This window comes from Octodon degus, unplaced genomic scaffold (assembly GCF_000260255.1).
Source record: "Octodon degus isolate 3935 unplaced genomic scaffold, OctDeg1.0 scaffold00088, whole genome shotgun sequence".
NCBI lineage: Eukaryota > Metazoa > Chordata > Mammalia > Rodentia > Octodontidae > Octodon > Octodon degus.
Window position 1 is genome coordinate 2906371 of NW_004524664.1, and position 12452 is coordinate 2918822.

General features: G+C 35.3%; 1 protein-coding gene across 2 annotated transcripts in view; it reads left to right on the forward strand.

Moving 5' to 3' along the window:
* Positions 1–12452, forward strand: part of LOC101573490 (A disintegrin and metallopeptidase domain 3-like) — a 181533-nt gene that overhangs the window by 133885 nt on the left and 35196 nt on the right. For both annotated transcript variants that reach the window (XM_023722016.1, XM_023722017.1), the window contains 4 exons: positions 2239–2337; positions 4893–5088; positions 5756–5846; positions 6933–7128. In XM_023722016.1, the coding sequence (XP_023577784.1) occupies positions 2239–2337; positions 4893–5088; positions 5756–5846; positions 6933–7128 (582 nt within the window). The remainder of the gene's footprint in view (positions 1–2238; positions 2338–4892; positions 5089–5755; positions 5847–6932; positions 7129–12452) is intronic.

Sequence of the window (12452 nt, forward strand, 5' to 3'; positions counted from 1 at the left end):
CATAATCTAACAGTATTATAATGTAAAAATATAGCATAATCATCTTTACAATAAGTTCCTCTTAGTCACATCTTATTAAAGTTGTGAATCTCAATTGCTGCTTAGGGAAAGCAAAAATAAACTTTTTATTTATTTATTTATTTTGCATAATTTTATTGAGAAACAAATAGCAATGAGACAGTTTCAAACCAAACTGGCAGGACAATTTCAATAATTAACACATTGCATACAGTCTTCCTAGTGGTTAATTGCTGTACAAGATGCAGACATGATATCCTATTGACAAACACCATTAAAACAAATCCCTCTATTCATTAAGAGAATGTAACTATATATCTATCCTAACCACTTTGAATACACAAATACAAAATGGACATTCATCTGTATACCCCATTTTTTCTAAGTTCTGTTATTGAATATTATAGGTGTGTAAACTCAGCAAAATATTCTAAAAGAGTCCAGTAGCCCATGATAGTATTGGGTCTTCCGCTTGACTGGCAATGTCAGAAACCATTGACCTGAGTCCCCTACAGCTCAACTTAATAGCATGGCTTTACTTCTTATACTTCATTTTTATACTTTTCTGCTGGATGGTTAAGACAAAGGTAAAGCAGGACCTATGCAACAAGAATTGTAGCTTTGGGTCTGATAAGGTCAGTGAAATCCCCTCAGTATTTATCCTGAGATCCTGTACCTCAGATTGCAGAATCTTTGTCAGTGTTTGCAGACCAAAATTAGAGGAAAAAGGAGGGCCACAGGGAAAGCCAACATTTTGGCCCTAGCCTTCCAAGGTCAATTAAGACTCAGGACATATGAGAACTTGTACTGTAACATCATGTAACTCAGTAGTGTCCCAAATTTTCTGATCAAGGAGATTATGGGGCCAAAGAGGAAAGTGATCGATGATGTAGAATGTGCCTAAGGAGAGTCACATGGAGAGAAAATATTCTCTCAGGCTTTCACAGAGAGCACATTGGCCAAGCAATGGCTGTGACTCATCCATATGGGTGAAACTTTTTAATACATTAATAATAATAATATTAATTGTTAAAGTGTAAGCATTGTTATCTTGGTTACATACATCACTAATTTTTTAAATGAAACTGTCACTCTGTGAAACAGAGATAAGTATATTATAAGGAACTAATAATTTTTTGTGCATTTATGTAATAACTTACAGAATTAATCTTAAATATGAAATAGACTTATTTGCAATAAAAATTTCCTTGAGGGTCAGCCAAATATCTCAGTGGATTAAAGTGCCAATAAGCAGGTTCAGGGGCCGAGGGTTTGATCCACAGGCCTGCCGTGCTGGCTCTGCCTCCAGGGCACCCTGAGGCAGTTATTGAAACTGGGCATGGTGGTGAGCACCTGTAATCCCAGCACTTGGAAGACTGTAAACAGGAGAATCATTATGAGCCCAATGTAGTAGTGAGACCCTGAACACCCTGTAGACCCTTCCCTAAAATACAGGGAAAAAAATCCTTGAAATACTATATACAATAAAAAATGCTCTCCTAAGTTAGAAACCCCCATTTGACACATCTATCAAATTTAATTGGCACACTGCTCATAGTAAACTTTTTCTTATGAGAGTACATTCGAAATTAATGATTAAAAGGATAGTAAAGAAAATATGTAAGCCAGTAATATAGTCATTTATATTATCAAGTATTATGCATTGTGCATGATTGTATTTGGTACTTCTATATGCGTGCAGTCAAAGAATTTATTTGCACCATCATTGCAGACACAAAAGTAGTATATTTTACTACAATGTTACAATGGCCACAAGGTCTCCAAGCAATGGAAATTTCTCAGCTCCATTGTAATTTTACGAAGAACCAATCCATGTGTGTTCCTTTGTTGACTGTATCTTTATTATGCAGTGCGTGACTGTATTCCAAAAATTGTATTATGAGGAGTGATAGTATGAAAAATATTTGTGATGCAAAAATTGTTTAATATTTCTGTACATGTATTTATGAAGAAGGAAACAATTTGATTAAATTTTTAGTAGTAAAATTTGTGAACCAGCAAATCATTAATAATTTGATCACTGTCAGAAAAATATTGAAATCAAATAAAGTGATACTAAAAATGTAACAGTAGGTACCAAAGTCAATAATAATACTGTAATTACAGTTAACTTAGAGACATGATTTAGTATATTTTGAAAATGAAATAATTTATATGATGGAAAATTCTTATGTTTAGTATGATTGTGTTCCTTACTAGAGATGCAAATACAAAAAGTGCTGTAACGCTGAAGAATGTACACTAATCGGGACTGCAGAGTGTGGAACTGGGCCATGCTGTAATCCAAACTCGTGCACTGTAAGCTTCCAAAATATTACATTTTATATTTCTGAAAACTTTTTATCACTGTGCCTCTTTTTACAAATGTTTCATATTAAATTTTTTTTTCTTCTTTACTGTCTTTGGCTAATTCATAATAACATATGTATATTTCTTTTACTTCCTTAAATATTCTGTAAGTATCCTTAGAGGATATGCATTGTTCTTCAAGGGTTTACACTTGATCTTAACCAAAAGGCCAAAAAGCAATCTCTACGTGGGAGTAATGATATTTTATCATATTTACATTATTTCATTTATTTTCAAAATAATTGCTCTCTTCAGATGGTAAATTATGTAAACCTAATTCCTACACAGTTGATTTCAGGATTCAAAGGATGTCTGTGGGTCTCTAGCAACCTATTTTTTTTAGCTTTACTTTTCACTGTGTAGCTTCAAGCTATACTTAAACCCATCTTGCATGCAAGATTAATTTCAAGTTATTTGAATGCTATGAATTCTTCTTGGTCTTCTCTGTATGTAACTTTCCATGATACACAATTTATAACAAAATTATAAACCTCCTCATAAATAGTCGTTATGGCTTTTCCCTCTAACAGAGCCCTTGGTTGAACTCTTCCACAAGTTTGTGGTATTGAGCACTGACTTTTCCACACAGTTCATTGCAATCTATTTACCTCTTAAAGAAAAGGTAGTTGTTAAAAATGGCACAATTGGTACATTTAGTAAAATGAAAATTCAGTGACATTGCTAAAGGGAACCTAAGTGATAACAAAGTGCACCATGTTTGTTTGCATTAATTTTATTATGCGTTACAGCACAGATTTTTACTTTTTGCTCTTTTTAAAGACCCTTTAAAGGCATGTTCTCATTTTTACTTGCAATAAACATGGAAAATTCCCTATTGCCTTCTGTCTACTCTCAAAAAAGTGAGTTTCCAGGGACCTGCTGATTAGCTGAGTTGTTTAGGTGCCTGCTCATACAAATGCAGTCAGGCTCAGCATACCGCAAGTCAATCCCCACCTCCACCTGCCTTACCAGACCCACCTTTAAGGCAGCCTGAGCCAGCCAAAAAAAAAAATCATTCTCAAAAAAGTGAGTTTCCACAAAAGTTATATAAAATTGAGAAATTTACCCCACCCCACCCCCTTCTTTCTTTTTTTAATTTTTTTTTTTTACAAATTTTGAGCAGCACAAGTCCAAGGGCCAAGTAATAGTTCAGTTGCTTTGCTAAAACTTAACAGTGATGAGCATGCATCTAACTAGTACTTAGAAACTTTTTTATGTGATTTATGAAGCATTTTAATAGATCCTGCACACTATCTTTTATATATTAAAAAGTTTTACCTGGATTGTAAATGTACCTAGAAAACATAAAAAAGAATGTAACTTCACATTCAAATGAATCTTGTTTCCAACATTAACAGAATTTTCCTTATATTCATTGCATGATATATTTGCATTTTGTTCACCAACCTCAAATTTTCTGCATATATAATATTGATAGGTTACTAGAACTCCTTGCTTTTCCAGTTTATGGTGTATAATATTTCAGAAGAGTAAGATATCTTCTATTTCCCAGCATCCATCTCATTGCTTGGTAGTGGAAGAAAGCCTAGTTGAACTTGAAAAGATTAATTACCCTTCACTGCACTCAGCACTATACCTACAATGAAATTTTTTTAATGGTTATCCAGAAATGGAAGCAGAATGATAAAATGGATGTACCCTTAATGGTGGCCATGGAGCAAGTTCTGATAGAGAATCATTTACAATGAAAAATGTAAAAGATGTTCATTGAGCATTTTAATGTCATTAAGCATAAATATCTGCTATTTATCTTAAAGAGAATATTTATGATGATCAAGCATTTTAACTCTGATAATTTTTCCCACTGTTTATTTAAATTCATATGTCATTTTAAAGTGAACAGTCCAGTATGGCAGTTAGTACACTCACAATGTTGCATAAACACAAGTTCTAAGTAGTTGCAAAATACATTTAACACTTCAAAAGGAAGCCTTGCTCATTAAGCAGTTATTCACCCAGTCTCTTCATGTGTCCCTGGCAACCATCAGTCTGCGTTTATCTCTGTGAATATACCTATTCTGTTTTGTTTTGTTTTGTTTTGTTTTGTTTTTGTTTGTTTGTTTTGTGGAACCGGGGATTGAACTCAGGCCCTTGTGCTTGCCAGGGAGGCATTTATTCCACTGAGCCATCTCCCCAGCCCAATATACCTATTCTGGATATATCCTATATGTGAATTCCTATAAAATGTGACCTTCTGTGATTGACTTTAATTTAACATAGATATTTTAAGGTTCATCCAACTTGTAGCATATATATAATATGACATTTATAATTGAAAATATTTCATTCTATTTATATTTGTAACTTATAGATTAACCATTTATCTATGGGTGGATATGTGGATTGTTCCTAATCTATTTTGCCAGAGTTTTTTGTAAATTCATAATTTTAGTTAATGACTATAAGAATGATGAGTAGAAGTACAATGTTCTTTTGGAAAAATGTTATTTTTCGTTAAGCCTTTAATTTTTTTTCTTTCACAGTTTCTGGAAAGAGGAACTTTATGTAGAAACAGCATGGACCCTTGTGATTTTCTTGAATTTTGCAATGGAACATCTGAGCTTTGTCCAAGAGATACAAGAGCTGATGACTTTGAACCATGTAGTAATCACACGGCATACTGCTATAGAGGAAGATGCAGAGATACAGATCTTCTCTGCATGGAAATACATGGAAAATGTAGTAATTGTATTTTTCTCCATTTCTTTTTTATTATTATTCAGGATTAAACTGAGGGATTTTGTACTGAACTATATCCTAAACTATTTTTCCACTATATTTCTTTTAGATAAAGCATCACTAACTCTTTATGATGTCCTGGGTGGGCTCATATTTGTGATTTCCCCCACTTCAACTTCTCAGAAAGCTAGGATTATAGGCATGTGCCACTACATCCACCTTTGTGGAGTTCATTATATACTATAGCTATTGTAATGTCAGTAATTTACACCATACTCATTTTAAAGTTCTTTTTATAAATCCAAATTTGGAAATAATGTGACAAATCAAAGCAACTTTGAATGACATGAAGAAGTAAAATAGAACTAATAACTATAGGATGTTAATTAAATATCAGATGATTGATGGAGAGAGTGGGAAATACTAGAATAAAAAAAAGACTGATTTCTTAATTGCTTCTGCACAAAGGTACCAATTTTACTATTTTCAAATGGATAATTTCTAGTACTTCTTCACACATAGCCATTAGATGGGAGCAAAAACTGTGTAGCATATAATAACTGAGTGAGCATTATTGTTTCAATACTGTATTATAATTTACCACACTATGAATTCATAATTATTTTTAACAGATGACTGACTTGAATCTCTTTATTTATATTTACAGTTGCTCAGGGAGGTACAGATCTGTGTACAATGGAAATAAATTTTCAAAATGATGACTTTGGAAACTGTCGTGGAAAAAAATGTAGTTTTTAGTATGTACTTATAAAAGTCTATATCTTCTAAGTGCATGTGTTTGTGTGTATATGAGTGTGTATATTGCATGTCACTTAATAAAACTAAGAGCTGTACCAATACAGATAAATTTATATTTTATATTTTGTCAGAAGTTGTATGTCCTAAATAACTTTGGTGATAAGATCTAAGAAACATATTGATACACCTTAATAGCTTGAACTGTTATTTACCTACCACACACATTACATCCTTAAAAAATGAATAGGTCTCAGGACATATGAGAACCTGTACTGTAATGTCATGTAACTCAGTAGTGTCCCAAATTTTCTGATCAAGGAGATTTTGGGGCCAAAGAGGAAAGTGATAGATGATGTAGAGTGTGCCCAAAGAGAGTCACTTGGAGAGAAAACATTTTCTCAAGCTTTCACAGAGAACACATTGGCCAAGCAATGGCCGTGACTCATCCACATGGCTGACACTGACAAAGGCTCTACAATCTGAGGTACAGGATCTCAGGATAAATCCTGAGGGGTTTTCACTGACCTTATCAGACCCAAAAGCTACAGCTCTTGTTGCGTAGGTCCTGCTTTACCTTGGTCTTAACCATCCAGCAGAAAAGTATAAAAACGAAATATAAGAAGTAAAGCCATGCTGTTATGTTGAGCTGTAGGGGACTCAGGTCAACAATTTCTGACATTGCCAGTGAAGTGGAAGACCCAATACTATTATGGGCTACTGGACTCTTAGAATATTTTACTGAGTTTACACACATATAATATTCAAATAACGGAACTTAACAAAAAAAGGGGATACAGATGAATGTCCATTTTGTATCTGTGTGTTCAAAGTGGTTAGGATAGATATATAGTTACAGTCTCTTAATGAATAGAGGGATTTGTTCTAATGGTGTTTGTAAATAGGATATCATGTCCACATCTTGTACAGCAATTAACCACTAGGAAGAATGTATACAATGTGTGAATTATTGAAACTGTCCTACCAATTTGATTTGAAATTGTCTCATTGCTATTTGTTTCTCAATAAAATGATGGGAAAAATAACAAATAGGTGATTGTTTGTTTGTTTTTTGTCTGTATTGTCAGTCATGTTATCTGTGGAAAGGTAATATGTGAATGGAAAAATACAGAAGTGATAAGGACCTCAACGCACATCTATAATCTTCAGTACACATACCTTGCAGGCCATGTATGTGTGTCTGCTCAGTTTAGAATACCAGCACCTCCTGGAGCAGTTGATAAAAGTCAAGCACCTGATGGTCTTAAGTGTGATGATTCTCGGGTAAATATAAATTTTAATTGAAACTATATACAATGGGAGTGTGTGAGCGATACTTCTTTATATATGATTAGTTCTACAAATTGGTTACTGCATGATCACATATTACAAAATATTTGTTGACTTAAAACAGTTATAATATGAATTAGAAAGAACAAAATCAAGGTGTATAAAATGCCAACCATCTGTTGGTCAGATAGAGTATATCTGAAAGGAATATAATATTTTGATCAAAAATGACATTTTTAAATATGACATGGAAGAATATTATCAATATTATGGTAAATAAAATAATAAAACCTGCACTGCAACCTAGATTGCATCAATACATGAGACTTCTGTGGCCTGTAGTTTGTATTAAAGCATAGCTCATGTTGGCCACATATTGTCTTGCTGGATCAATTCCAGCCTACAGCAACTTCGTGCCTGTATGTCTTAAATCATTTTAGCTTTTCAAAAGCTAACAAACAAATAAAACATTTTACAAAAGCCTTAATATGAAGACACTTTGGCATCAGTAGCGTTTAAAAGGTTTTCATCCTAGCAAGACCTAATGAAAGATATCCAAGATAACCTCCAAACTTACAACTACAGTGCTTGAAGAAGACTTTACATACATAGAAGTGCTGGGGAGGCTGAAAACAGGAGGATCACTATGAGTCTAAGCTGCATAGTGAGAACCTGTACCAAATACATAAAAAAGACAATACTGTATTCACACAAGGATAAATTGTCCTGCACACTAAAATGGAAAATATTACATACATAGAAGGCTTAATCATCTTCATGAATTGAAATACTCAGTATTACTAGGTTCATGTTTTGAAAATCAATAAACATGGTCCAACCAAAGTTACAGTCCCATCAGGTTTATTGTTCTTGGGTGTGAGTGGGGGGAGAGGGTTTGCTAAAACTGATTTAAAAGTTTAAATGAATCATCAAAACACTAAAATTACAAAGTGTTCTTTTCTTTTTCTTTTTTTTTTTTTTTTTTTTCTATGGATTGAACTCAGGACTCTACACTTGCCAGGCAGGCACTTATTTTACTGAGCTATCTCTCCACCCCAGAATTTTAAAGTTGAAAATAGAGGCTGAAATTTACATTGCTGAATGTCAAGAATTATGGAAAAGTTAAACTAATTAAGACTGTAGTGAACTGGCTAGATAGCTCAGCAGACTTAAATGCCTGCTTAGGCAAGCTCAGGGACTGGAGTTCAATTCCCTGAACCACATGCTGCACTGTGCCTTCCCCCACCCACTGGGCACACTGAGTTGGCCACTAAGACCTGGTGTGGTAGTGGATGCCTTTAATCCCAGTGCTGGGGAGGCTGAAAACAAAAGGATCACGATGAGTCCAAGCTGTGTAGTGAGATCCTGTACCAAATACATTAAAAAAAGACTACTGTATTCACACAAGGATAAATTGTCCTGCATACTAAAATGGAAAATATTACTTCAGAAGAGAACCATAAAAATATTTTAATTGCCCTCAAAGATAAAGACAAAGAACAAGTTACTGTAACAGTGTTCATTAAAAGTGAGCAGTGTGTGGAGACTCAAGGGTCCAGAAAGAAAGATGGATGACACAAATTGTCCCTGTTTCATCAATACAGTCTAGTTAAAAAAAGAAGAAAAAAGTACCTGGACAATATATGTAGAATCTGAAAATTCAAAAGAGTGCAGACAAAGACCACTTAAAATCTCAAAATGTAAGAAACAATTCAACAGGGTTCTCTCTCATGGTCTGTGCTCCCTATTTTCCCCAACTGGATTTTAACGAAGTCAGCAACTGTGCAACGCAAAGTGTCACAGAGAGAAAGAAGTCTTTGAGGAACACTTACATTTTATAGCCAAGGAGCACAATTTTGCATTTTAAAAAGTGAGCTAATTAAGGCCAGAGAGATAGCTCAGTGGACTAAGCACCTGCTTAGGTAAGCTCAGGGACTGAGGTTTGATCCCCAGTCTCATATGCCACACCGACCCTGCACCGGGGCACTCTAAGCCTGCAATGGAGTCTGGGCGTGGTGGCGCACACCTATAATCCAGCTGCTAGAGAGTCTGAAAACAGGAGGATCACTACAAGTCTGAACTGCATAGTGAGACTCTGTACCAAAAAAAAAAAAAAATTAAAAAATGAGCTTTTTTAGTGAAAGCACACACAAAATGCCCCCAGCTCCTTTCTTGCATGGCTTTGTGAGCAAAGAACAAGTAGACAGCCTATGCTCCCAGGACCCAAGACAGAGAGAGTAGTCACTCCCACCCCAGGTGTTCAATGACCCTGCAGCTCCACACATCTAGTGCAGTATCAATTCCATCCTGCCAGAATTGGAACACATGCTGCATGTTAAAATGCATGGAACAAGATTTAGAGTCTCATATCCAGTTATCTTAGTTATATTAAACAAAAGTCATTCTTCAGAACAAGCACCAGGGACATCTTAATTTCAGTGAGGAGAGATGAGAAACACACCAGTATCATCAAGACAGAAGTGTTAGAATTATCCTAAAATGGTAAAGCAGCCATCATGAGCATATTTCTGTGAGCAACTGCAAACACATTTGAAATAATGACATAAAGTTTCAGCAACAAAAGAGAAGATATAAAGATGAACCAATCAAAACTTGGAACTGAAAAATAAACTCAAAATATGGATGTGAATGGCTAAGAACTTAATGAAAGTGATGGATAAAAATCAGGAAAGAAAAAACAAAGATCTAGTTTTAACAAGGAGACACAAGAACAAACTAAACCAACAGAGATTCAATGGCACATGGAAATACACGAAATGGTATAACTCTCATTCTTGTCACTTCTTCTGGAAGAATAGGAATAAGTTTAAGGACAAGAATTCTTTTGTGGAATAATGGCTGCCAATTGTCCAACTTGTCACAAAGAGTGAACCTAGATGAAGCTTATCTAGAAAATATTCAGGGAAATTTACAGTGTGATACAGCACAACACTGTGCTGTATTTTCTGAAAATTAAAGTAGTGCCTTAAGAGTCACATGACATCTTTGTACAGGAGAAAGACAGTTGAGTTGATTGAAGTAAACCAGCTAGAAACTAGACATGCTTATGCCACAGAAGATCATGAGGAGAGTTAGTGACCACCCACACATGGGACACAGAAATCCATGAGATTTCCTCTAGCAAAAGCATGTGTGCATTGGAAGGCATTTTGTTTGTCACACCAGCAACAGGTGATCTCTGAAAGGTTCACAGATGTCTCTGATCCTACCAGTGATTTTCTGGCTTGGTAAGATTGAACCTTAGCACATAGCCAGCTTGTTGAGGTTGCTTCAGAGGGAGGAGGTATCAGGGGCAGCAGAGGGAGAAACAGAAACATATAAACAGTGACAGAGACAGACAGAGAAAAGGGGAAAAGGATGAAAAAAAAGGGACAGAAGTAAATGAATGTTAAGGAAAGATATTCATAGTCTCATTTTCAAAATTTGTTCCACTTAAGAATTATAGTTTATGTAATATTCATTGCATTTAAAGGTCTGTGATGCCTTTGAAATATGACTCAGGTAACTTAACTGACTTTTTCTGATAGAGCCATTAGATGTTTTGGGTTAACATGCTTTTACACTTACATCACTTTAAAAAGATGTACCTAAATCTAATCATAGCCTGTGTGACAGTTTTCTCAAGTGACAGTCTTCATTTGAAAGCTAGCCAGCTTTAGGCTGTGATACAGCCAGGGCTTTCACTGAATAATGCTTAACCTAAATGATAGCAATTTGAATTCTGTAATCCCCATTGCTTCTGTCACTCTAGGAAACAAAACATGCTTGTTATGGCTTGGGTCTAGATGTCCCTCCAAAGCTACATGCAGTCATGGGGCTGCTTTTCAGAGGTGGCTGGATCTAGAGTAGTCCTGGAATCAAGGATGTGTGATCACTAAATCAATACACTGATAGTTAAGAATGTAAGTTCTAAACCCATCCTTGGGTGGGTAACCTGCACCAATTATAAGGTAGAGAACAAGAGCTAATGTGGGCTTGCTGCTTCCTTGCTAGACTATCTTTCCTCTGATATGCCCCTCTGCCATGACATCCTTCCCTGGAGCCAGCTAACTGTGGACTCAAAAGCTCTACAAGGGCCGGGGAGATGGCTCAGTAGAATAAGTGCTTCCCTGGCAAGGGCAAGGGCCTGAGTTCAATCCCCAGTACAGCCAAAAAATAAATAAATAAATAAATAAATAAAGGAATCCTAGAAAAGCTCTACAAACCATGAGCCAAATAAATCTCTCCTTTGAGTGTTTAGTATTTTGTCTCAGCAATAAAAAAAGTAACTACAATATCCCTTATGAGCATTTTCCCTTGGTATAACAAGTGCTGTGTTGGCTGCATCCTGTGACTGAGAGGAACAGGAACATGGATGCTGTTGTAGAACTAAACTAGTTCTATGGTTTAGTGGGCAGATTTCCCATTGCAGAGCTACTTGTTACCAGCCCTTTCCATTCTTTCTGCTCTGCCCTTCTCATGGTGCTGAGATGCTCCTCTTCCAGAGTTCTGTCCAGCTGGTCACTGTATTCCATACAGTGGCTTGCTTATATCCTCTGCCCATGTTATTGCTTTGCAAATGCTCAGAAGTCCATAAACCCCATTTAAATTGACTCATTTTTTTTTCTTTGTAGTGGGAATCAAACTCATGACCTCACACTCAGTAGGCAAGCCCTGGGTCACTGAGCTATACTCCTAGCCCACATTGACTCATCTTGAGTCTCCTAAATTATCATGATATAATAGAAAGGGAGGGCTCTGTGTGTACCAAGTGTATCAGTTTGAACTGGGATTCTTGTGGCTATTTTCAAGATAAGATTGGGCATGTTTGGGGTGGTATGGCTGTAGATGTGACCCTTTTTACAATTCATCAAATCTGCTTTTTCCTCTTTTATTATATGCATTGCTCTGTTGATTTTAGAGAAATAGGAAAATACAGCCTTCCTTGAGTCACCCTCATTAAATGTGGGACTTTCTAAAAATTGTATTTAACAATATCCCCATCTACATCACCAATGCCTGAGTAAATATATGATAGATAAGATACATCTAATTTCTTATTCAACAGCTATGTATCTCTTTGCAATTAAAATAAAAAAATTTAATACTGTTAATCACTCAGAAATTTAATATAGCATAACATTATACTTCTACATGGAGATAGATATTAATCCATATAGCAACTATGCTTATATTACTTCTCTATATTTGTTATTTCTAAATTGTTAGAGGGTATAATCATGCCTCAACACAATCATTTTATAATTGAAATAAAATAAGTTTGAGACACCTAAGCTAATAAGTATATATAAATGTAT